The following is a 25,780-nucleotide window of genomic DNA, read 5'->3' as shown; positions in this document are numbered from 1 at the left end:
TGCACTAATAGGTTCAATCAAGGATATCATACATGTATAGTGTTCTTGGTTCAACTCATTATAGCCTCCACCCAGACTCCGTTGGTTGCTCTCCAAAAATGGTAAAATCGACACAAAGTGATTAAATAGCATGCTAGAGGTGTTAGCTGGCGAAAGGTTTCCTAATGCCCGGGCTAAATCCTTTGAATTTAGCAAATCATCCCAATTTCGCCTCCTGTTCTTCTCAGTAACCGAAGAGTCTGGAGGAGACTGTGCTCATTTTACAGTTTTTTTTTAAAACACGAAACCATTCCTGGCATCAGACACCTGCCATTTTCGTAACAGAACGAGGTCTAAGGTCCTTAATTGAATACGCGTGGTAATAGCGCAGACGCCAGCGTCTGATGTGCCGAATGTGTCGGCTTGCGCTAGCCTGGGTGCCATTCAATTACAGTACCTGGGCTCCTACACTCGCTACCCTGAAAAATATACAAATTATCCGTGTGGCGTAAGTACTTGCACTGGCGGAGACGATAAACCGTCGGTACGTTGATGATACTCGTCACTCTCATAGTGGGCATTTGGACGGCGTATCAAATTGATGTAACGACTTACTGATTAACTGATGCTCGACGGCCTCGACCTTTGATATTTTGTATCCCGGATAGATTTCAGACCACACAGTACGCAGGACGTTATTTCGCTAGACGTGTCCACATTAAAAAAGTTCACCAAGCGCATTACTCGTCCCATTGTCTCTTCATGAGAGTGCAAATAATTACTAGGCCGCTGAGCTGATGTCGCCTTTGTAAACATCTAGTAAAATATTAACTCTGTTCGCTGATAAAGAAATTTGCGTAAATCACCGGGATTCTGATGTCTTATCCGTACGCTGTGATAAGGTAACCTGGTTGCGTGTATATCAAGTAGAGAAGAAGAGGATTAGATTTCCATAGTGAACGCAAAAACCTGGTAAGTCGCGTGTGTGTATATGTAGATGTGTTTGTGTGTGTGTGTGTGTGTGTGTGTGTGTGTGTGTGTGTACGTGTACGTGTACGTGTACGTGTACGTGTACGTGTACGTGTACGTGTGTGTGAGCGTGTGTGGTGTATAGGGGAGGTAGGCGGGCTTTCAATATGCTAGTGCTTGCCACGTAAGCCCAAGCAAAGTGGCAAACACAATATGTTGTGCGGTATGTGGTTGTGTGTGTGTGTGTGTCTATCTACGTGTGCGCGTGTGCATGTACCTGTGCATGTATTCGTATGGTAACGATCTAGATAAGTTCTTGTTTCCCGGTGTGATTGTTATTAGTTTTCCCACGTCCTCCATTTCGAAGAGGAAAATACATGTTACTTCTGAGTTCTGACGTTTGATGTCCAAAAGTGACCTTTGGAACCACACACTGTCTCCACATAACGCTCCCCGGAACAATTTTCCTCCAAGTTTCGTGCTCACGAAAAAGGGCTATGTCGCCATAAAAATGCCGCCAGTCTCAACGCCACGGGCGGCGCTTTAAAATGGCGACATTTTTGTACCAACAGGACTAAAAAAGAAATATAACATGTATAGCATCAGTGGCAAAGGTAATAAATAATATCGGCACGTAGCAGAAAGAAATGATGGTTTATTGTTTTCCCATGTTGGTGTCGATTGACTCTTGCCTGAAATCGTCGCGGATAAAGGTGAACTACATGTAGCCTTACCAGGTGGTTTAAAGGAGTCCTAGATTCCGGAAGGGGATGTTTTTTTTCCAATGAATTATGCACGTATCATGTATACGTTATAGGCCGACTTTGTACAGAATTCCGTTTGTGGTGAATTAGGAGACGTGAGTTTTGTAAAACAATATGATACTCAATAACCCCGTGCAGTCCCTACCCATGTATTCCCTATACATATATACACTTCCTTCAGCGCGAATATTTTCAACATAAATGAGGGGCGATAAGCACATCAAGAAGGTCAATTGTTGATATCAATGAACACAAAACAAGACGAGTTTTTTGTATCGCACCCGAAATCAAAGTATGTAACCTTTGCAGGCCTTGTCAAACACGTTGTATCTAGCCATAGCCTGAGATCACTTAATTCAATCAGAGAGCAATTTGGAACAGTCTGGATGTTAACCTGAGAACCTTGGGCCACAGTGTCTCTCAGCCACTACACATGCTCGTCTTCAAACGGCAGTTGCTGAATCACTTGCATAACAGGTTTAGAGTGTTCTATGCTACTGACGCTCCATGCAGTTGGACATCTTTCTGTAACTGTTCCACCTGCATAGCCACAAGGCCACGTTAAATAATGCCCTGATTTTCTGTCATTATATTGTTTTATTATTCTGTACATATGTTATGATTTATATGTTTATTCTTTCACTGTAAAGGGTACTGTTAAAAGTGTTAATTTGTATAGTTTTCTTATTTCTTGTATGTTGTATCTTGTTTGTTAAGGGGGAAACCACTGGCAGAGGTGAGAGATCACCTGTTTTGTCTCCCCCTCCATTTTTGTAATGGATGAGTGCAATAGATAAATAAATAATACCCTTCTTCTACTTCTACATTACAGGGGCCACTGAAAATGAGCAGCATGTTGTCAACTCCTCCGTTATGTTGGACCCATCTCGCGGCCTTTGCCAGTGGAGGCTCACTGTTCGCTGCGGTGTTCTACCGTTCCGGACGGCTGTTCTCACGACTGTCACCGGGGTACCGTTCTTTGGGCACAATCAAGCAGGCTCAACTTCGATATCAGTAAGTACTAGTCTAATCCATCCATCCATCCGTCTTTTTGGTAATACTTGTACGGGTTGAATGATATTCCCATGATAAAGTCAAGGGTAACACAAATCCAGTTTAGGACGCAGCGACGCCGCCAGCGTGCCGCCGGTCCAGTGAGAGGGGGGCTTTAGAACCACCGCGAACACTTCATTTTCCCCATACCGCGAAGTTAAATTTACGGTATTTATGCATGTGCCTTGTACATTTTCATGTTACATATATGTATGTGCATTTGTACGTAGGCATCTATTTCTACCTGTAAATTTCTACGTGCATATACCTATTTCTATCTGTCTATCTATCTTGCTAGCTGGCTAGGTAAAGATATCTATTTAGCTTGGTTTCTAGATTTAGATATTAGGTAGCAGCCTGTTTTTTTTTATAGAGAAGGTAAAATAATTTTGTTCATCTGTTTTGATAGCATTATATGAAATATGCCTGAAAGAATGTTACAGTGGTGTCGTTACATTTTCAGTGCTGCGGTCGGTTTAAATGGGGCAGTACTGAGCACGCTTGGGTGTTACGCCTGCTTCTTTGGACACCTCTCTCTGGAAATGATCAGGTATATATAAATATATATGTACAGTAGAATCCGCTTAACTGCACATCCCGTTAACTGTTAACTTGTTGACAATGTTTGAAAAAAATTGGTGCAGTTATCCGGCATTAGTGACAATGCGCCGTGCAGATATGCGGAGTCACTAAAAATGGAGTGAATGGGAACCGGTTTGGGATTTTGGGATTCGATGCAATCAAATGGAGTGTGCTTTAATCCGTTGTGCAATTAAGTGGCTTCTACAGTATATTGTCTTGATTGATTCCTTAACTGCAGTTTACATATCAATAAACAGCTTTCCTTAAAATGTGAATAAACAGGTCAATATGTCTAGATGGTGTTCATTGAAGAACCCTTATCCTTTGCCCGGAGGACATAATGATCAAAGGTAAAGCCTACACAACAGTTTATGTCAATACCATACCCGTGAGGTATAGCAAAAATGCATAGAATTGATTTCTCAGAGCCCAATGTACTTAGTATACACCTAAGTATGGGGAAGGAACCACCAAATGGGTTGCGCAGTAGAGTGCACCGTGCACATCCTCGTTTTCTTTTCGATGTATTTCTTAAAGAATTCTTTCCTGGGCAAATTTTGCTGCTGGGGCACGTGGTGCCGCCATTTTTATGGTGAAATAAAGTTCGAAGTTCAAACTACTGGTCCATAAGGACAGAGGTTAAATCCTTGTGTCATGGCAAACTTTTGGCTGTAGCTCATCAAAATGACGGAATTGACCTATTTTCCCTGAACAAACTTTACAAAGCCAGCTTTGTAGTGGTTGTAAAGATTTTAGGTTTGAAATGTAGGTAAATGTGTTTTAAAGTGATTGTTTTGCATGGCTTTAACCATGTGTTGCATTGAAAAGTCACTTTATTGGTCCCTCCCCTTAGTTTCGCGCTAGGCCACCAATATGTATAGTACATATGACATACCACCAAGAGTTTGTCAACACCAAAAGAAGATTTAGAAGAAGAAGAAGTTGATAGTCATAAAATTCACCCTTTGTGAATTGCTTCCTTTTTATTTGCAGCAAGGATATACCTGTAGTGCGGCATGCGTCTGCCTTCAACCTTGGTTTTCTTTTGGCAGGTAAGATATTGTTTTAATGTAGCACTTTAGGCTGCAGTATAACAGGTAGATTAGTTAAGCAAAGCCACAAAACCAGGATATTGATGTAAAGCTTTGTTCTCCAGCAGTTTACAGTGTTTTTCATTGCCCGAGTATGTAGAACTGAGAGACTTGATAGTGAGTAGAATGGCCAGTGTTTTTTCAATTACCTCCAATGTTTTTGAACAAGGCCGAAACAAGTACATTTTTTGAATGACTTATTCTATGCAGACTCCACAATTAATACGAGAGGGCTACAAGAATGAGAAAAAGCAACATGTCTACATTTTCAAAATAGACACCATAGATGTTGTAACAAGAATTGAAGGGACAAAGAATGAAAGGTATCACAGCCAATAAATCTTTTGTTCCTGTACTCAAGAAGTGCACAAAGTGACACTAGTGTGGTAGACTGGTATCACTTACCAAGTTGGCAACTCGACTCAAGGACAAGGCCACCACACTTGTGTCACTCCTACAACTACTCGCCTGGCTACCTAACTTGTGTCACGTATACAAAATGCCAAGTGCAAGGAAGGCTACAACACGACATATATTCCCATATTGTTAGATGTTGACCATCTCTGGAGGGGATCTTTTTTTAAATCAGGCAAAAATTATGAGCACGCTGATGCCATTGATAAAACTTGCTGTGACCTAAAGAATGATTTTACTAGACAGATTCTGCTTGGCTTCCCACCCCTAGGTTTCAGTCGGTGGTACAAATTCAGTAGACAGATTCACAATGAGTAAAACAGAAAAAAAATCATAAAAACTAAAAGGATTACCTTTTGATGGATTCATATTTGGCATACTAGTGGTCATCTAGATCCTAAAGAAACATGGTGATTTTGGGTTCCCTAGCGGTATTTTCAGGTTCGGCAGCATTACAGAAAGACACCGTTTCCTGAAAGTAGTATGGACAGCTCGCCAGCCTTCGCCGACGAATGACTCCTTATGGGAGGGAGCTAGCTGGGATTGATTAAAGGAAGAAGGGGTTAGGAATGATCACTAACATCTCTAATGGCTAGGGCTATGGCATTAAGAAATGCACAAAAATATTTCACGGAAGTACGAGATCTTCTCCTTCTTGTTCTTGCAGACGTGTTGATCAGCGTCTTTGTTCCAGTGACCGGGCCCGGTACAGCCCTGTCCTTTGGGACAGCTTTGCATCACTTTCTCACGGGCACGAGTGAACTTATGTCACTTGTAAGTTCCCTGTTACCTATTACACTAGAGTAAGCACGCTATTGTTAGGTGTACATGTACATGTATCATCAAGTTGATAAGTCACTGGATAACAGAAAGCTTCTATGTAAACAGGCGGTTTTTGCTTAGACGACGTTTCGGTGACCGGCGGTAACTTTTCTCCGGGCAATACTGACATCTTCAACTTTACACTGCAGCTAGGTGTCGCTGCTGCAACTACTCCAGTCACGGGAGGTGGTATATAAACTTCATTCAAATTTCGGCCCGTCTTCTTCACACTGCAGCAGCGACACCTAGCTGCAGTGCGAAGTAGAACCAGTCAGTATGGTCCTGAAGTAGGTGACAGACGGTAAGGTAAGAAAAGACTTGTTGGTGTACAATTAAAGACCTTGTTGTCCATGTAGATATTTGTCTGATTTGTCACCGTTGTTCCTTGTAGGTGCATGCTGTGGTCCCGTACGTGGTTGCGTTTCATCACAGGATGGATCTAACAGCGACACCTACCAGGTTAATGTAAGATCGCATTTCCGAACTTGTCCCATTCAAGTCAGCATCTGAAAACTTTATTCCCTCTTGTCGTTAACGTTGCATCTTGCCACTTGAGTACATACACATACATATTAGTCTTTAAACGAGTATCGCAATGGACGGCGCCAAATTGCGAAAGGAATTCGTGAATCAATTACGTGACATAAACTGATTGGCGCAAATGTGTCGCCTGAAATTGCTGATGTTTGGGGACGCCTCAGTAGCGAGCCTAATGTGTGCAGTCTGCAAGAATTCTAGTGTTTGTACAGGAATATGTCCACAGGAATTTTTTTACAATACAAACATACATACAAACGTTTTCACGCTGTGAAATATCTAGAGAAGATATGTCAACATAATTTGATGAACATCCAAACGCACACTCCTCTCTCATTTCAGGATCATACTGAAGACACTGGGTGTTTCCCGTGATGCACCGGGGTACATGCCGTTCTGGGTAGGGTCATTGATCTTGAACCTGTGCGTCCGGGTTCTCGTCCTCCCTTTCTACTGGTACGACTTCGCCTCGTCCATTGGGCCCCAGATAGACGACATAAAAAGGTACACATTAGGCCATGTTGATTCGATTACATGGATGACATCCTCGGAGAGCCTCAAAACTGATGCGAGCGTGTGAGCAAAAAAGGTTTGGCAAAAAAAGTTGCCTTCATTATGAAATCTAAGTTATCGGGAATGTAGAACAAATAATTTACCACACAGAGTGTGAACCGAAAACTGATTCTTCATTTTTGCTCTTTCACATCAATCCTTCTTTGACATTGAAATTGATTTCCTACCACATTAGAACCCGTTTTTCGATATTTTCATTGCCATTTACGGCATACTAGTATATGTGTACATTTTGCAGCTGCTTTCTACGACTTACAGTATCGTCGAAAACTTTGGGGACGAAAAATGATGCGCGCGCGGAGGTCATTCATATAATCGAATCAACATAGTCCTACCAAGAAAGGAAACAAACGAGAAAAAGATCTAGACTGAGGGTGAGCTTAGTCCAAACGTATATCCTACATGATCTACAACTCGATCGAAAGCTATGAAGGTCGTGTGATCACGACAAACGAACAAAATTGCTCATACAGTTTGCTGTGTTTTTTCACAGATGGTGAAAATTGACAGCCAAAATCGAAATGTCTTAACATGAAAGCAGATTACATGAATATCAAACATAAAACATGAATATCAAAGGTCAAGAATACTTGTCCTTTTCACTTGCACTGATATCATAAAAACTGTACTTAAACCTGTTATAAGCAGATTTATTTTTTCTTTGCTGTGCCCTTGGGAAAATGCACTTTACACGACTTTCCTCACTTCGCCCAAGTGTAAAAACGGGTATATATTATGTGTGGGTCACGACACCAGCAATAGCTGCATGTGTCCCACCTGTATTGTACTGTTGCAAATCAAAATCAAATCAAGATATCCTTTTCCCCGCTTTTTCGACAGGCGTGATTACCGGGTGTGGATTTTGATGGTAGTCGGTCAGCCGTGTTTCCATTTGCTGATGGTGAAGTGGTGGCTCACGGCGTTCCTGAGTTTGAAACGGTATCTGATGAACAGTTAGACAATCAAAGTGAACTAGGTAAAGCAAATTCGTGTTTAAAGCAAAATCATGTTAAAAGCCAAATCGTGTTAAAACTGCGTTTCAACTTAAATCATACTTCTCATCCTCCTCCACCTGTCAAGTCTTCAAAAGGATTAATCTCGGTCCTTCCTGGGCCAAATGTGCTGAAATTTGAATGCACATGATACCCACTGTATAGAGAAGCCTCTCCGGAGGCTGTGGAAACTGTTCGCAGAGGCTGCGGAAGTGTAGTTTTGGGGCCTTCTTGATTATATCATAGTTACCTTGATATGTCATAGATCAAATGGTTGAAACACAATTTGAATCTAGCTCTACATACACGGTTGCAACGTTATCACTGTGAATGAGTCCAACGATTGCCCAAATTTTGTGATTTCTGTGCTAAGATAGACCATCTCCAGATTTTGAAATGCGTATCTTACAAAGATGTTTTACCCCCCCTCCTGTTTAAGAAGAGAGAAATCTTTGAAAAATGATTCAGAGCGAGAAGGTCATTAGACATAGCCAAATAGCAGATGACTCAGGTGACCAATTGTATCATCTAAGTAATCCATGTAATAGAAAGCCAAGTTTGGGCTTTGTTAAAAATTTTATACATCATATACCTTAGTCTCGTGCAAAATTTCTATATGCGCTTTTCATAGTTTTGTGCTAGTTTTGTTGATTTTTTCTATGTATTTCAGTCTTATGTTTTGTTTACGCCTTCATAAGTATCTTAGTCGTAAACGTCTCGATGTGTTTTGTGAAAGTTTGTATTGAATTTTGTAATAGCCTCCGGCTAGTTGGGTAGCCCTTGTTGTACTTTTTTTTACAGCCAAACAAATAATCAAGCAAATCAAATCAAGGTCATTAGACGATTAGTCCTTTTACGTAACATGATCATAATGTTATTGAACTCAAAGAGAATGGAAACGGAAATCCATAGTTCTGGGTCGAATGTTTCATATCAAGATAATAAGAATTTTTTTGTGTTCATTTTTATATGTTAAACGTTCTGTGAGCTTGATGAGGGTACCGGTGATGTGTGACGATTCCAACCTCAGAATCCAGCATTCCAATTTTAGACAGCGGCGCAATCGGCGCACTCAAAATGAATTCTGAATATTCTATGAAAACGCGTCCGGAAAACGCGTATTGAACGTTTGTTTTTGGGGCCCAGGTATGACGTAATTAATTTACAATAAAACTAGCAAATAGTTATTGTTTCTATTTACATTATGTAGACACAGAAATCGACAATAGATACAGACTGAAGTTGATTAATATCTTATTATTTTTTTGTATCTTGAAGGAATTAAGTTATTCTACTGTATGCACAATTTTTTTTCACGCACTGGAATTTCCCCCCCCCCCCAGTTTACAGTAAATACCGTCAATCTTGAAACATTTGCAGTGGTTTTATTTTCACCACAAATTCATGACATTGACAGCGAATAAGTCTCACTTGTGTCTATACTGTGTGCTGCAGAATTGTGTCAACTGCGAAGCTAAAACACCGCAAAAATGTTCTTTTTCCTCCTACCTCGTGATAAAACCACCACAAAAGTTAAAGAATTTACAGTACACATGTATACTGGGCCTAAACGTTAAAATTGAACACAGGCTCACAGACACTTTTCAATACATATGGCATTCAGATGAATATAAGACATAAAACTGAAAGTTTTTTTTCCAATAGATCAACAAACACTCCAAAAATGAAAAAAATGCAGTAATTCTTAGTAGTTGTATTTTAATTTCCTTCTTTGCCACTTCACAGACAACACAGTGCTTTTTACATATAATATGTACATCAAATGTAAACTTGGTAGTAATTGTAAGAAAACATAAGACCACAACTGTGGCTTTTACACATCTGTCTTAATAAAATACATTATGAATGACAAATAATGGCGGATATTCACTAAATATATGCATTGTTCTTGGTGCCAAACGAAGTAACTTTTTAACCATTAGTATGAAGACAAACTTTAAAACTATGCTTTGCGGGGGAGGGGGGCATTTTATATATTGGACTGTGGATTTAGCCTGGGTGCCATCCTAGATAGTTCACCGGGGCTATCTAACCCATTCAGATCTAACTAGGTAGGTAGTGGAGAGCATGGGAGCCCCGGTAAACTAACAAAGATGATACCCAGGCTACTATGAATTTACTTTTAATATTCACAATAGTGTACGTTCTCATGGGTCCAGTTTTTGTACATACTTTTTCTTATAGATTTGACTATGTTACATAATGTAAGTAGGTGTAACTTTGCGACTCTCTGGATCTGGAAGACTAGCAAACACTGTGTGCTAGTACATCTTGGCACCTGTTATTCTGTATGTATCTGAGATGAAATGCTTCCAAAGGATCATATACAGAGGCTGCATCTCGAGTGCCAAAGTACGGAAGAGAGTCAAGCAAACCATTGGTCTATACAAAAACCTCCTAACCACAGTGAAGAAAATTAAACTGAAAAGATACGACCACCTGTCACGGTCATCAGAACTAGCCAAAACTATCATGCAAGAAACCGTCCAGGGAGGAAGAAAGAGGGGCAGGCAATGGAAAAGATGATACCGGTATCAGAGAATGAACTGGCATGACACGTGGCACTGTTAAACACTAAGATTAGTAAGAAGAACAGAAAACGAGTGTAGAAAACATGTAAATTGTCAGATCTTCTGTGGTGCCCCAACGATCTAGTAGTTAGACTAAGAGATAGATGAGATGTATTTGACTGCATGGCATCGAAAAAATGTTGGAATTTTACTCCTCACAAATATCTATACCCCGTTGACTACACTAAGGTCTCATGCTGTAGTTTGCGCCATCCTATGACCCATGACACTGGGTCCTTTCTGCTTGGAGGCGGCGAGTTTCTCCCTCATGTACTGTGCCATGCCGGGCAGGCGCGCAAAGTAGTTCCTGGCTAGCGTGTGCTTGTGCTGGGCCTTGTGGATGAACACTGGGCCGTATTGCTGGAAGAATATGGAACAAATTATCAGTATGATATCATATTTATCGTTACATACATGTACACATAATATACATATATATAATCTATGATACATGTATAATCCATAGATATAAACGTATCGCATTATAGTATTAAGTGAGTATTAAGTGAGTGAGTGTTAAGTGCGTGAGTATTGTCGTTACACACACACACGCACACACACACACAAACTCAAAACCACACACATACATTGTATGTACACACACACAACCACATACACACACAACCACATACACACACACACATACACACACACTTGTGTAAAAAAAGACAATAATAAAACTGTCCAACAGAACACTGAAGACAATAAGACCTACTTCTTCCAGATCGTCCAGGACCTTGTGCGCAGAGGCCTCCTCCTTGGTGAGGAGGATGCAGTTCCACGGCGACCACTCCTCCGTCTTGTCCCAGCGCACAAGCACAAGGTCGTAGAGGTCGTCCCACGCGCTTAGGATGCTCTGGGAGTTCCACACGTTCTCCACCAGGTACTGCAGGTCAGCCTCCTGAAGGGGGGGAACAGAGTTACAATTGTCAAACTAGTGTTCATTTGTTCACAGTTGTACTGTTTGTAGACACAAATCAGTCAAATATGGCCCAAAATACCAAAGTGGTATATGCCAAAAAAGTTAATAAAGTCTTGTTGGTATGTGCCCAATGCACCGGTGTTCTAAAGTTCAAGTTTCATGTGATATACTAGCGAACAGGAGCGCAAAATTCAAAAAAATGTTTGTCTAAAAATGGCCAAAAACATCGATAAAATAATCTTAAAGGCCTTAGGGGTATTGGCCCACTGTAGAGTATCTCCATGTAAAATATCAGGTCATTTCATCCAAAAATGGAAAAGTTTAATTGATTTGAAGCTTCAGCAGGAAAACAAGAACATGACAAAAAACAACATATTTCACTCCCATGCCTATATATATGACGGAGTGAAATGTAAAATTAGAAAATACCAATATGACACAACAAAGTCGGACCTGCAACAGGAAGGCGATACGGGATTCGTCGTTGTAGGCCTCCTCGGAGCGGCGGAGCTGCTTGAGCATGGTGCGGTAGATGCTGAAGTCCTGGCGCTGCCGGGCGTCGTTGTCCAGCTTCTGGCACTTGCGGCACTTCCCGACCAGCCGGGTGTTGGAGGACATGGGGAACTCCATGGACGGCTTGTAGTTGCCACAGCTGGGGCAGAAGTAGATGTTCTTCCGGAGGGACATCGGGTCCTGGGGAACCTGTGGGTGTGGGTAAAAGAGGTTTAATGAATTTGTCATTGAAGCCACTGGTCTGCGCCAGCGCTCTAACCCTACCAGTCTTAACTAGCAGTTTTAATTTGACTTAAGTCTTTTTATTTGCAGTTACTGTTACACAGTCTACAAGCTTTTATCGTATTCATTGATCGCTAAAACGCCACTGAATTTAATAATCGTCAGACAGTCAGTTATTCCCATCTTGGCAATGCTTCTGTTTTTTTTCACACAATATCCAAATCATGTTTCCGCTATTTCAGTTGACCTCTGACCTCTTGTGCTTACATTTGAGTTTAATATATTTGATTTTGTTTAGTTTATCATTTATCAATTGTGTAAGTTTTATTCTTGTATTTGATTTTAGATAATCATTGTATTTATGTAGACGGACTCCAGGAAGAATACTGTAGGATTGTGAAATACACTAAATGGAGATCTAGATAAAACAAACAAACAAACAAGACATCTCTACCCCACCTTGAGTAGTCTGGCAGCCTCTGCGTTGAAGGTGGGAGTCTTGATGTACTGGAGGAACAGAGTGGAGATGCGTTTCCTCAGCCCCTCCATGTTGGAGTCCTTCACCCCCCTCATCAGGAGGTCCGCCTCCCGGTCGATCAGCTCGATAATCTCCTGGGTCAGCTTACAGTTGTGCTCCTGTGGGGAAAACAACAATATGATAAATACTGCCTGACCTGCTTCCCACTGATGTGCAAACTCCACTTTTTGTTACGGCCAGACTGATTTGATTATGTGGATGACATAGCGGAGGCATATATCAATTTTCATCCATACTGCATGTAATTTGTAGAAAGAAGCTGAAGAATGAGCAAATGTATGCTGGAATCTGACTCTCAAACTGTGTGCACTGATGCAAGAGCATGAATGCCTCTTAAATATTGAATAGCATTTTTTCTTTGCTTTTTGGTGTATTTACTTTTTCACTTTTAGGAGGGATATATTCTGCATTTTCAACTAACCCGCTAAACAGAGCTACCTGAAAACATGGTGTGGAGACTACATTTTGTAGCTACCCACCCGTGTCTAGGACCCCTGCAGCAGTATAATCAAATACGACTACTACAACTTAACTGGAACTATAATGCTATTCAAGTGTCTGATAGCTCACCTTCACAGTGTGTTTGAGTGTCAGCAGCACGTCCAGTCTCTCGTCCTGCGTCAGGTACTTCATGTTGATGGAGTTGTAGATGTCCCTCAGTTCCCGCGCCCGCTGCGTGTACGGCGTGTCCATCTCCGTCACCTTCCCGTCAAACGCTCGCCACTTCTTGGGCCCAGCAGCCTGTACGAGAGTTGGCCCTCAGTTATTTCTTAAGTAGTTGTAACTAGGGGTGGATACAGGTTCGGTGGACCTAATACGGACCTTTATAACATCCAAGAACCGAGTCCAAAAAACCTGAAAGCCAAAACCTGATGCAAAAAAAACGAAACAAAGTACACATATATTTTTCTATTTTGTTTGATTAAAAGTGTTTTGAGTCTCCCCTCTGACAAAAAAGGCCTTTAGAATAAGTGCAACATTCAAATATCAAACACTGGTTTATCTTAAAAGTCTTCTCACCAAGAAACTTTTATAGACGCGCGTGTCAGTATCAATTCTCTATGCTTAATATTGGTCTAATAAAACAGAACATCAACTGCACAGGTCCCGACCTGAACCTAAATCTCTGGACCTAAACTTGGACTTGGACCTTATTAAGCCGAACTGGTATCCACCCCTAGTTGTAACTGTAACTTTGTAGTTTTGTAGCTTTAAAAATTGCATGCAGATACATGTACTGCAGCAACAGTTTCTGATAGTTGCCTATAACAAATACAAGGAAAACTGTAACTCGAAAAATTTTATACCGTCTTCAGAGTGAATGACCACTTATTCTGGACACATGGCTGTAGCAATGCACACATTTAACCTGCAGCCTGCTAAGGTTACTAAGCCTCTTGGCACAGATTCTATATTGGTTATGGGGTGAGGCAGGAGGGAAAAGGTTAAACTTATATCATGTCATCTACCATCACTGCTTTGCTTTCCCGCCATTAGCTTTGATCTTATTAGTCCATTCCATGTCTCTTTCTGTGACACATTGGACCATCCTTTTCTTCCAGTTAACCGAATAGAAAAAAAAGCTCTTATACTTCTGTGCTAACCGGATCTAGGAAGTGTTGTATGCCTCTGTCTGTGGCACATTGAGCACAAGTCCAGTTGACTAAAAAAACTATATAACAAGTAGATAACAGGACTAATCCCTACTAACCTGATCCAGGAAGTGCTGTATGCTCTTCTCCTTGTTCTCCTTGGCAGCGTCGATCTTGTGCCTGTCGATGGCGGAGATGAGCTGAGTCTCCTGGTCCAGCAGCGCACACAGGCGCGCCTTCCGCTCCGCTCCCGAGTAGTTCTCATCGATGAAGGCCAGCTCCTCCTGTCTCCACTCTGATATGGATAGAAAAAGGGTTTTATTCAATTGTTGACATTACAGTGTGTGGTGTTCTATAACAGTGTGACATATTCACAATCATGACAGCATATACATGTATTGACATGCATGAGCATGTTGGAAAAAATGGTGTTTGTTGTCCTTGGCGGTGATTTCAAGCCATTGGTTCAATGATTGTCAGAGAGTAGCTTGCATGTGGAAAGTTAACCCTAAGTACAGAACTAATTGTGAGCATGATACAGATACGTGTATAAGTGATGTGTCTTGAACACACTTTCTTGTCAAATTGAGATACAGTGCATTTATCATTGTTATTTTGTTTATTGTTATCATCATCCGGGCCAGCCCTTTGTAGTAGTCATTGGCTAACTGGTCAGACCTGGCTGTATGTCTCAAACCAGTACAGTCAAAAAGTAAAGAATTAAAGTACATATAGAAAATCAAAACTCACTTTCTAGAGCAGCATAGAGCAGGTCGAAGTCCTCCTTGGTCTTGGGGTTCATCCTGCGCTCGAACTCCTTCCGGATGCGCTGCTCCTTCTCCCGCTTCTTGCGTATCTCCTCCTGACGTTCCCACTCCAGGTGGCGCGCCTTGTCCTCCCGCAGACGCTGCACGATGTTCTTGGCCTGCCAGCGCCGGAAGTACGCCTGTAGTACGATCACCTGTGGAACAGAGGGGCAGATTAGCATCGGCTATTCATAGTATCATACCAGATAAAAAGACTCTTTGTACACAACCAAGTGTTTTATTCAAATGACGTTTTGGTTACTAGTACTGTCTGTCACCTTCCTTAGGGCAATACTGACTGGTTCACATTGCACTGCAACCTATAGGCGTTGGTGCTTACAGATGCAATCTGGATCAATCCCAAGTATTTACATACTTATATACAGGGATAGTTAATGCAGCCATCGAAACATTGGTTGAATAAAACACTTGGCTGTGTACAAAAAGTCTCTCTTATTCAGTGACAATTTCTTTTGTTACATTGTGTATATCTTTATGTTCTGAGGTAAATTTTCTTATTTCCAACTCACTGTACCATTTTCCCTTTCAGCGCTTTTTCAGTGATTTTTCTTTTGACAAAAATTATTGACACCAAATGTCAAAGAAGCATTTATTAAACAAGTACTGTTTATAAGAGCAAGGACTGCCACTGCATACAGCTTCTGACAGACGGAACATTGTACTTACGGCCTCCAGGCGGATCTTGTGATACTCCTCGGCAGACTGGTACTGCCCGGGAAGCAGCAGCTTGTCCTGCATGTTGCTGACGTAACACCCCACTTTAGTCATCTGGGTGGACGTGTGGTTAGTCGTCTGCTGCACTCTGTTCTTCTGAAACACTAGGGGGTGGGAGAAAGAAGAGTAAATCTTTATGTAATTGGTAGTCAATACATGCATATACCAACTTAAAGTTAAAGCTTATACTTGCCTTGAATGTGGAAAAAAAGAATATTTGCGTGCTGCTACAATCAAATTTGTACAAGTGACCAACTCTACATTAGGACCACCTTGGCAATGTGACCACTTTTTGATGGTCATTTAGCTCATTGACAAAAGCATCAAGAATCCAGTTTATAGTGACCACCTGTCTACAAAGACCAGATTTTATTAGTCCCCTATAAATGTGTTGTGTAAGAGTTCCCTACCTGTCTGTGTGTCCCTACAGAACTTCTGTACATCACTAACAGATGTGGTCCTCCCCATGGTCTGTGCTGAGGCATGGTGGTACTCCACTCCTGACAGCTTATGTCTGTAACCGCCCAGGTACGGCTTTCTTCTGGTCGGCCTCTCAATCTCAACAACTACATCTTGGAGCTTCCCGTCATCTGCAAGGATTAAGGAATGAGTTTATGATGTTATCATGTGGTGCAAGATTATGTAATGGCCGTCTTATTTGCGTATTTTGAGTGCGTGATATGAATCCACAACACAAGAAATTGTATGCCACCCCTATACTGTTTCTTTCACCATTTTGGCAAATTCAAAGCTTAAGCTTGGTTAGAAGCAATGCTTTTGTGTCCCCTACAGTCCAAAATTGATACCAAACGACTATTTCAGCATGCTAAATGTTAAGTGTGATAAAGACACAACAACAACAACAACAACTACAACAAATAACAAAAAATAAGGTTGAAGACTAGTATGTCAATACGTACCTTGAGGCACCCTGACAGTGAGTATGTCCGGCATGACGTACTCAGGTTTGGGACGGATGGACTTGATGGGTGTGTTGACAGGGTCGGCTGAGGAGATCTCCAGTTGGATGGTGGCATTGGGGCCGACGCCCAGCTCTCCCAGCGTGGTGGAGTCTGGTATCTTCTTCCCTGTACACGACATAGGCAACGATATCCAGACATGTCCTTTTCATACTCCTCATTCTGATTCTGAGTATCCCAAGATTCCACAATCTTGAACTTTGCTGAGAGGCAAAATTTTCAAGACCAAATCTATTCATAAAATGAATCAGCAAAGCATAACATAGCAGAAACTATATCGTAAAATGCTAACAGTTGACAGAGCTTCAATTGCCCAAATTCAGCTCAGTCCAATGTTAGCATTTTATGGTATCTTTAATTTCTGAGTGGCAAGAACACTGACAGAAAATATTCTTAGTATAACACATTTCTATACTATACTTTGGATGATGCATATACATAGTATAAGTGATCAGGATAACCCAGATGCCAGGCAAATATTTTCAATTTTTCAGCAGAAAAATGACCGTAAAAGTACAATGTAATAGAACAACAGAAATGACTACCATACCATTGAGGGTGATGAGGATGAGCTCAGCAGGCATCCTGAGTTCCACACTGAAGTGATCCTTCAGCTGTAACATGTTCTGACTCAGGGCACAGGCCAACGTCGTCACATGGCCGCTGGGCATCAGGACAAACTTCACTGTGGGAACAACAAAAGGATCAAGAAAACATGTACAGGAGAAAACGCTTTTTTGCAATGGCTACACATGTATTTGCCAGCAGAATTTTCCTGATTGTCAGGCTTTGTCAATTTTGAGGTGTAGCTCAAACCAAGGCTCAAACTGACCGCCGATGATCCAAGTGAAACGACAAAAGGATCAAGAAAACATGTAGCCCTCTACTAGAAAAAGTTATGGCTCATAAATATCAACCTAACTCCATCTATCACAGTTGTCCTTACCTGTGGCCGTAGCATCAGCACTTGTTGCCAAGGGAACAGGCGAGACTGCATGGGGGTCCACGTGGTGGATCTCTGCTGTGGGGACTGTTGCCATGGAGATGTTCTCCCTGGAGGGGGTGGGGGCCGTGGGGATCTGCCCTGGCTCAGGGGTGGGGGTGGGCTCCTGGACCTTCCGTTCCTTTGCTTCTTCTGTGTTTGCAACGAGAGACACATTTTGATATACATGAGTACTTATGGAATACATCGCAATACATATATTGAAAGCAATATGTCATCATCATCACCATAATCACTAAATATGTCAAAAGACAGTTACTCAAGCACCTGGATAAAATTTAAAACATCTTATCTGTTAAGACAATTTGTTTTGCTTATGATAGGGTCACATTTCTAAACCGATTTCTTTAAAAAAATTGTATGTCAAGAAACAGACACATGATAAATATTTCATGTTTTGTGTGTTTGGTTGTTTTTTATATCATACCTTTCGTTCCCGCAAAACTTTGTTTGGAAATGTGACTATAGCATATTATGGTTACAGCAGATGACGAAAAGTAAACTCGACGCATCACAACTAAAAACCTAAAAACTAATGTTTGGAGCACAAATGACTAATTTACCCTCAGGAGCAGGTGGTTCCTCTGTAGTTTCCTCAGCCGTTGTGGTGTCAGCTGGTTCTGCTGTGGACTCTGCTGTCTGCTCTGCTGCTGTCTCTTCTGCTGCTGCTGTCTCTGCTGGTTGTTCTGCTGCTGTATCTGCTGGCTGTTCTGTTGGCTGTTCTGTTGCAGGCTCTTCCTGCTGCTGTTCCGTGCCGTCTGCTGCTTCTGCCTTTGTCTCTGCCCCATCTTCTGCTGCGGGGGCTTCTGCAAATGGAAACAATCTTATTTTCAACTCCTATTCATACTAGTACTCATTTCGGATGATTCTGTAGTGTATGCACTATATATGATATTGTAATTACTTATTTTGTACTTTACTTGTTCTACTTGCAGGATGGTCTACTATTGATTGTTTATTACCGCAGTCTGGAAATTACAACTTGATTGTTGTATTTCTAAAATCCATCTATCCTTATTGAGTGAACAAATTTGATGACCTATCCTCATACTTATATTAAGCCTGTAACTAATAGTATACCCTTCATTGCACACACCCCAGTTCTACCGTGATTGGGGTCGGCAGACCGCAGAAATCTACCAAAATTAGAGAGGTTGAAGCAACAAACCTCAGTTGGTCTTGTAGCTGATTCAGGATATCCTTTCACAGTTCACAACATACAGTTACTTTGCTTCCAAATAATTCCGCGGAAGAGACAGTTGCTAGACTTGAGGGTGTGCACTGTTTCATCTGCCAAATAAACTGGGGTGAGCCCCCTCAAGTGTCAGTGACTTGTCAGTTGAATCTGTAGTTTTTCCTGTGTACTGACCTGCAGGTTGAGCGGGCTCCTCCGTGTCTGTCTGTTCAGCCTCGGCCTTCCCTTCAGCCGGATCCTGTGGTTCAGTCTGTGGCTCTTCCGTCTCCCCAACAGTAGCGGGGGCACTCTCTTCTTGATCAGCCATCTTGAGAAAAACACAAGGAAATTTATTTTCAAACCTTCAGCTAGATAATATTCATACGCAGATGAACAGTTTGATATAGTGTTCATTGAGAAATTAGTTCCAAAGTCCTAAATTGTCACGGGGAAACGTAAAAAAAGTCTTATCATAACGCGCACGACTTGCTTTGTCCTTGGTGATGTTCAGATTTTCGTACGCCCCCCTCCCACTCTAGCAAAACTTCTTCACGTTGCCATGTCAAATGTTCGCTTACTCTTCAAACTTCGTAATTTGTACCAAGCGAGCTATCCCTACTTGCAAAACATTAACTCACCTCTTGGATGTCTTGTGTACAGCGCTCTCCTTCTATTTCTTGTTACAAAGACACCCAGATGATATTTTCCTCTTCTCAACTTCTCGTCTCAAATCACTGTAGCTAAAGTGTTATGGTGATGCCGCTGTTTGCTGACGTCACACCGTAACTAGGCACAAAGATATACCGGCATCATTATTGACTACTCTGATTGGTTACATTAGAGATACTCTCTCACAATCGACCAATAGGAGATAGCGTACTGTATTTGGAGTGCTCGGTAATAATCGGTAATTTCCGTGCCCGGTGTTCGCCCTTTTCCGCCAGCCGTCGGAATGCTTCGCTAGATTGCCATAACAACAGAAACAAAGATGGCGCCGAAGTTCTGAAAAAGAAGTTCTCTTTCTTGACATGAAAAACTAAGAAAATCGCAAATATATCAAGAAACCAAGCGTCGCACGGGATTACCGACCAAAGTTTATGATTTAAACATTCCATAGAACAGCCGCCAAGGTAAGTTTTACTAATGTCTACCGTCTTTTAGCCCTATTCAGAAAACAAGTTTACGTAGTGATTAGACTAGATTGACCAACTTCTACTTTTGTTGTGAAAAATGGCGAGTGAAGATCATGTTTCCTTTCGTGTACAATGCAGCAGAAAATCAACTGCGCAGTTGATAAATGTTGACAAAAACAGAAGGAACAAGAATAGGGTAGACAGTCGATCGTTTTTTTGATGATAAACAAGACTTGCTAAATCTGTCCAAGCTAGTGCAAAAGGAGGGAGGGGGGGCGGTAACTGTGTCCTAGATATTTGACGGTAATAGTTCAACTGGTGTAAAATCGAGCGACAAGCTTTTATGTACTTGGCTTTTTCTTAACAGTAACTTAAAGTCAAGATCCCTCTACACAGATTTTCCGTGCTCACAAGTCCATGCAAATGTCACGTCACAGACAATCAAGTGTTGATCCGAGCTAGAGTGTCTTTAAACAGAACTTATCTCAGCTAGACATGTACTGATTGTGCATCTAGTTCAGAAAAGCCAAGTAGAAATTTAAAGTGGATTGGAAAGATCTTATTAGGAACCCATATGTTTATTTTGATTTTTTATTCAAATTGTCTTGGATAGATTCTCAGAATTTTCAACATTGCAGTATATTAAATATTATTCATCACAGATGTTGATAAGCCAGATTGTGAATAACTCACACTCACTCACTATCTGTCTTGCAAGGGTTTGACATATTTGCACATAAATGTTATGGCTTAAGAAAATAATGGAAGACCACCAGATGCCTCTGTCCTGCACTCACTGGTTAACAGTGTGTAGGTTGAGGAGATGGATTTGATGTCACAGTAAAATGATGACAAATTGATGATACAATCTGAAACAAAAGTTGAACTGTACTTTCCAACACAAAAAGAATTAGACTTAACCAAATTTTCCAATCTTTGTCAAGGAATAAGCAATCCACTTCTTCTGTAACATGACGTTATGCAGAAAGAACACGTGACTCGGTGAGTAGTGGATAACAAGTTGCTGTGAAAAAGTTTGTGGCGATCCTGAAATTTGGGAAACTATGTAGTTCAACTTTGCATCAGAATAACTTCAACCAACACATGTACACATGAACTTTCAAGTGATGAAATAATATTTGATTCCTGTAGATGGCGCACATGAACGGTACAAATGGACACACAAACGGCGCCAGGCCGCGCAACTCAAGGAACGGGGTCAACGGCGTCCCCCGACTCCCGCCCATCCCCACAAACTCGTCAGCCCTGACAGCCAATGGGAGGGACTTCGGCAAGAGCAAGCTGATGACGTACAGGCGGAGTGAACAGATGCAGTCCCTGCTGCAGGGCATCTTGTAAGTCAAGCAGCAAAGTCATCTACATGAGTTTCAACTAAGTTAAAGGAGTACTAAACCCCAGAAAGGAGTGATATTTTCCAATAGATTATGTACCAGCTGCCGTCACTTTGCACAGAATTCCACTTGTGGTGAATTATACAAAGTGTGAATTGTAAAATAATGTGATACTCACTAACCCCATGCAGACCCCACCCATGCATTCCCAATAATGATAAAATTGAAGGCAATATGTATAGAAACTTCCTTCAAAAACATAATTTTACATAACAAGACGAGTTTTTCTTATCAACCCTGAAGTTATTTTTGTAACCTGTAGCTAAGAAGACAATGGAAGGAATTACGTAAATGGATTTGCAAAAAAAGGACCATTAGAATCAGTAGTATCATTACTTCAGTATGATATCTTAGACCCTTATCATCAATTCATATCTATTTTTCTTTCAGGCAAGAGCAGGCAGTCAAAGCCCAACAGGACACAGTTGACAACTTGAGAAGATTTCCGCCCTCCCCACCCCCTCCTGAAATACCTGACTCGGTAAAAATCTTTGTCATATCACAGTTACATTATGTACAGTCAAACAAGTTACCACCTCTACATAAAAACCACCTGGTCAATGTGACCACTTTTTGGTGGTCCCTTAGAATTTAATTAGATGATTCTTCCCATTAACACAATCATTTAGAATTTTGTCCACATAGACCAGATTTTAGTAGTCCCCTGAGTGGTCTTCTTGGGCAGGTTTGCTGTACTTTGTAGTTCACTGCTTGATCATAATGTAAAAGCTTGCTTTCATGCTATATTCTGGCTGTGAAACAATATCACAAACTTGTAATTCTTGAAATGAACATGTTTTCCTTCTGTGCTTCAGCCATTAGTATTACATTTGGTATACAAATGCAGGAGCTAGTTGCTTAAATATGCTCACTTGCGTAGTTTTTCTGGATAATGCAATATCTCTGGCTCTTGTTGTTGACACTGTCGCACACTTGGTAGTTAAAGGATCCTGCTCTAATTGGGGTGAGTACTACTTGAGATTTCACTCCTTCTCCCTTGATGTTTGACTCTTAAGTGATAGATACCCTTAAACTAAGTTAAAGCCACCTTGATATTGATAGGCACACTGTAAGATATAATGTCATTTATGATCTTTGTCGAGTAATGATAATTTACTGCATATAGTGGGGTAGATATGACATATTGTTGTCTGCTTATCACTGATTTCTAACCACTGGCTTTTTTTTCTTACAAACCTTCATCGCTATGGTAACAGATGTCAAGTGCAGAGAGAAAAATCCGAGTGAGTATTACAAACCCTAGGCTAGGGCTAATATCCAATAGGATTTTACCATGATGGTCTGAATATTGACTTAAAGGCATACTTAACTCTGAAGGAGAGTGTTATTTTGTAAAGTAAAAGACCACATCTTTATGAATTTATATCAACCAAATTTGTAAATATTAATCACATATGGACAAATAAATGAACCATTTATAATCCAGGTGTTGAGTAGTGCCCCTTCATGCAGACCCATGGGGTGTGATGCATGATGGGAATGATACCTTAAGTATTGGTGCATATGGGATAATTGCTTTCAAATAGAAGTTCTAGGTCAATGCTTTGGTCAAAGCAATACAAGAATTGAATTGCTAAAGGTGGAAATTCATGAATGATATTTACACAGACACGCTACAAACATTACTTAAAAGATCAGACCTAGATTTCCTAAGAGCACCCCATTTTTCTGAGGGTACTTTTTTCAAATCTTGTGTTTGGGTTTGAAAATCTTGTACTGACTCTTTTCCCGTTTTCCACAGCAAAACTATGTCTACCTGAGAAAGTGTGTGGAGAACGGCCCGGTGGTGCCCCTGCAGCAGGAGTGGCTGGACTCCATCCTGTCCATGGTGCCTCAGCATTTACAGAGCACACCCTTCAGTAGGGAGAAGATCCAGGCACTGTTCTCAGAGGTAGACAAGGACTACCAGGCCAGCATGAAGAAATCAATGGGTAAGTACACTGTATATGGCTTGGTATGCATGTCCCCGTGGTGCAAGCTGTACTGCAACCCTGCCGCTTGGCCATATGGATCAAATTCCGTGGATCTGTGGGCTGGAGTTTGATCCTTGGGTCAGACACCCAGCTCGGAGATGTTGTAAGGGATTGCCTTAGTCATTTCATACGGTGACGTAAAGCTAGCAGCCCTGTGTATGAGGGAGCTTTAGCCGTTTAGGCGTAAGCCTCAAGCATCAAACCTCTGCACGTAAAAGAACCCAACATGAAGAGTAAGGGTGTGACCTGATGTGCTTGGCCAAAAATGCGAGCCGTAGCAAAGCTGTCTTGCACTACTCCTAGCTACTTGATAAAGCAATATGGGGGTCCTTAGAAAAAGAATTCATAATTTGTTATTCAAACAAATGTGCTTGTGCTAATGATTAATGACCATGACGTGGATAAATGTAACATCAGAACATTACAGTGAAAACCCCTGTCCCTTTAAAGAACTTTGAACCCTTCAACATTTTGATTGATTTTTTTCTCTGGATAGTCCAACAAGTCCTGGTGAAACCCGGGGTGAAAGGTCTGGACCAGGAGGTGTCGGGGCCACCCCCACAGGAGCCACAGGGGCTAGACTACTCTTCTCCGTGGAGAGACACGTACAACGCTGCCAAGGCCTCCATATCCAAGAACCTGCACATCCTGCACCCCTCCATGCAGACTGTACTCAGGCTGTGCCAGGAGATGCTCGGGCACACGATCCTCATAGACCTGTCAGAGTAAGTACATGTATAGGCTGCATTATCTATAGTTCTGCTTATCAATTGGACATGTAATCCTCATAGACCTGTCAGAGTAAGTAACGCTACTTCACCTAAATCTGCAGGGTAACATATGTCTGGGATTTTAAAGATGGGGATATTAGGTTTATATATTACTATTCGGATCTCTTCTTTTCCGTATCCATTTGTGGTCTAGTATTGCAGAGCAATGTAAGTTTTCTTTGTATAGAAGAAGTTCATACTACCCCTGTCTAGTTGAGTGATGACATTCAATCATTAAGAAGTGTATCCTTTAGCTACATGTAGGGAATGCTTCTTAACCTTTACTTTAGCACACTGAAGTAGCCATTTGGCACCCCATTGTCTATTGGTTACAGAGTAAGGCAGCAGGGTGAAGCTTAAAAAAGACTGTATATCTTTCCTTCCAGGTCCAGAGGGCCGTACGAGTGTGAGCACCTGAAGAACAACGTGATCCTGGAGCTGGAGAAGGCGGAGGAGAAACTCATGCACATCTGGTACCCCAAGGTCGTCGGGATCTACGCCAACGACGACGTGCTGGCGGGGATACGGGCGGACAGACAGGACTCCTTCTTCAACTGCGTGACCACGCTCCTGTCCAATCAGGTAGGTGCAGTATGAAGGAACGGCCGCCGCAGTTGTAGTGGTGGTTACTACATACTGTACCCAACTGATGGGGGGATCGTAGACCAGGGATGTAGAATGGGATCTCTTGTATCTATTGAAAGATAGCTCACCTGACAAGTCTGTGCACACTTTTTACTTTTTTGGCAGCGATTCAATCACTGCATATTCTTAAGGTATAACAAGGTTCTTTATTGATGGGTGATTCTGAGGTCGATGTTTGCAGCTTACGTAGCCCCTTCCAACATAATGGTAGATTTTCAGACAGCATTGCTGCTAATTTGGCTTGTTGAAAGTGTGATTTCGACTTAATGAACACAACAGTCTTCTTCTGTGAATGTAGAAGTGATTATGGTATTTCTACGTTTGTGATTTTTGCAATCACTTTTCCACCGCAAAGCCATCACACGGGCAAATATGTGCTGGCATTTCCCTTGTGCTGTAACAGTTGTTTCCACCATGCCACACAATTTCAAGTGTTGCAAATAAAGCATTTTCTCACAAATGGAAAATTGAGACCACAGTCTGTCTAGACCTGTAAAAACAATAGTTTTCCCTCTCAGAAGCCAGAGTTAGATTGCTCCATTTTTACTTAAAAGTTTTAAAAGCTCTACACCATGGGAGGGGAGATACTATCATCGCTCTCCCACTCAGTCACTCTGTGCTCCCTTGCCCTCCATCCTCACATTTTGTCTATAAAAACCCTGCTATCCACTCACTTCTGCCCCTTCCCCCAGATCCGTAACCTGCTGGAGAGGACAGTGTCTGCCTGGGTGGAGCTGTTTGAGCCTGACAACAAGATGAAGCTGCCCATCTTCAAGGTGGAGCTGACGTTTGATGATGACATCAACAAGATGGAGTTCTACCCTGCCTATCAGGACCTGGAGGACACTGTGGTGTTTGTTATGGAGCAGGTCAGACACCTTTTTTATTGCTCAGATTTAAGGTCCTTTGAAACCTTTATGCTTGTACATGTTTGCCAGTTATTTTCCAACAGTGCTGTCCATGGTACTGAAATT

General features: G+C 41.6%; 3 protein-coding genes across 8 annotated transcripts in view; 2 read left to right on the top strand and 1 right to left on the bottom strand.

Annotated features, from left to right (window-relative positions):
• Positions 1-850: 850 nt before the first annotated feature.
• LOC136434655 (uncharacterized) lies at positions 851-9,022 on the top strand. The gene is made up of 8 exons (XM_066427589.1): positions 851-951; positions 2,545-2,726; positions 3,229-3,315; positions 4,341-4,399; positions 5,520-5,626; positions 6,066-6,139; positions 6,554-6,715; positions 7,625-9,022. The coding sequence occupies exons 2-8, from the start codon at positions 2,557-2,559 to the stop codon at positions 7,740-7,742; spliced, it is 777 nt and encodes a 258-aa protein (XP_066283686.1). The 5' UTR covers positions 851-951; positions 2,545-2,556; the 3' UTR covers positions 7,743-9,022.
• Positions 9,023-9,478: 456 nt separating this feature from the next.
• LOC136434653 (IQ motif and ubiquitin-like domain-containing protein) lies at positions 9,479-19,627 on the bottom strand. Of its 3 annotated transcripts, XM_066427588.1 has the most exons (16): positions 19,491-19,627; positions 19,048-19,180; positions 18,396-18,484; positions 18,242-18,359; positions 17,622-17,810; positions 17,226-17,360; positions 16,616-16,783; positions 16,106-16,285; positions 15,648-15,799; positions 14,905-15,115; positions 14,274-14,449; positions 13,133-13,303; positions 12,484-12,660; positions 11,743-11,991; positions 11,083-11,268; positions 9,479-10,727 (listed from the first exon to the last, which is right to left on the bottom strand). In XM_066427588.1, exons 2-16 carry the CDS (start codon positions 19,178-19,180, stop codon positions 10,560-10,562), a joined length of 2,502 nt encoding a protein of 833 aa, XP_066283685.1. In that variant the 5' UTR covers positions 19,491-19,627; the 3' UTR covers positions 9,479-10,559. The 3 variants fall into 3 exon arrangements, with proteins under 3 accessions (XP_066283685.1, XP_066283683.1, XP_066283684.1); XM_066427586.1 differs by having other exon boundaries at positions 18,242-18,484; XM_066427587.1 differs by having other exon boundaries at positions 18,242-18,481.
• Positions 19,628-19,797: 170 nt separating this feature from the next.
• The window catches only part of LOC136434651 (dynein axonemal heavy chain 12-like), a 58,105-nt gene continuing 52,122 nt past the window's right edge, over positions 19,798-25,780 (top strand). For 2 of the 4 annotated variants that reach the window (XM_066427580.1, XM_066427579.1), the window contains exons 1-8: positions 19,806-19,982; positions 21,138-21,340; positions 21,788-21,878; positions 22,615-22,641; positions 23,160-23,349; positions 23,888-24,116; positions 24,548-24,743; positions 25,499-25,675. In XM_066427580.1, coding sequence (XP_066283677.1) covers positions 21,138-21,340; positions 21,788-21,878; positions 22,615-22,641; positions 23,160-23,349; positions 23,888-24,116; positions 24,548-24,743; positions 25,499-25,675 — 1,113 coding nt within the window. In that variant the 5' untranslated portion in view covers positions 19,806-19,982. Of the gene's footprint in view, positions 19,983-21,137; positions 21,341-21,787; positions 21,879-22,614; positions 22,642-23,159; positions 23,350-23,887; positions 24,117-24,167; positions 24,193-24,547; positions 24,744-25,498; positions 25,676-25,780 lie in introns of those variants that run through there. The other 2 variants (XM_066427582.1, XM_066427581.1) reach the window with 2 other exon arrangements.

This window comes from Branchiostoma lanceolatum, chromosome 5 (assembly GCF_035083965.1).
Source record: "Branchiostoma lanceolatum isolate klBraLanc5 chromosome 5, klBraLanc5.hap2, whole genome shotgun sequence".
Taxonomy (NCBI): Eukaryota; Metazoa; Chordata; class Leptocardii; order Amphioxiformes; family Branchiostomatidae; genus Branchiostoma; species Branchiostoma lanceolatum.
The sequence above is the reverse complement of the archived record's forward strand: the minus strand, read 5'-3'. Positions and strand labels throughout refer to the sequence as shown.

Excerpts from the sequence above, each read along its gene's own strand:
- LOC136434655 (XM_066427589.1), top strand. The coding sequence starts at position 2,557 with ATGAGCAGCATGTTGTCAACTCCTCCGTTATGTTGGACCCATCTCGCG. Across the intron at positions 2,727-3,228 it reads CAGGCTCAACTTCGATATCA|TGCTGCGGTCGGTTTAAATG; the intron begins GTAAGTACTAGT and ends TTACATTTTCAG. Across the intron at positions 5,627-6,065 it reads CGAGTGAACTTATGTCACTT|GTGCATGCTGTGGTCCCGTA; the intron begins GTAAGTTCCCTG and ends TGTTCCTTGTAG.
- LOC136434653 (XM_066427586.1), bottom strand. The coding sequence starts at position 19,180 with ATGGCTGATCAAGAAGAGAGTGCCCCCGCTACTGTTGGGGAGACGGAA. Across the intron at positions 17,361-17,621 it reads TGCTGATGCTACGGCCACAG|TGAAGTTTGTCCTGATGCCC; the intron begins GTAAGGACAACT and ends TTGTTCCCACAG. Across the intron at positions 16,784-17,225 it reads CATCCTCATCACCCTCAATG|GGAAGAAGATACCAGACTCC; the intron begins GTATGGTAGTCA and ends TGTCGTGTACAG.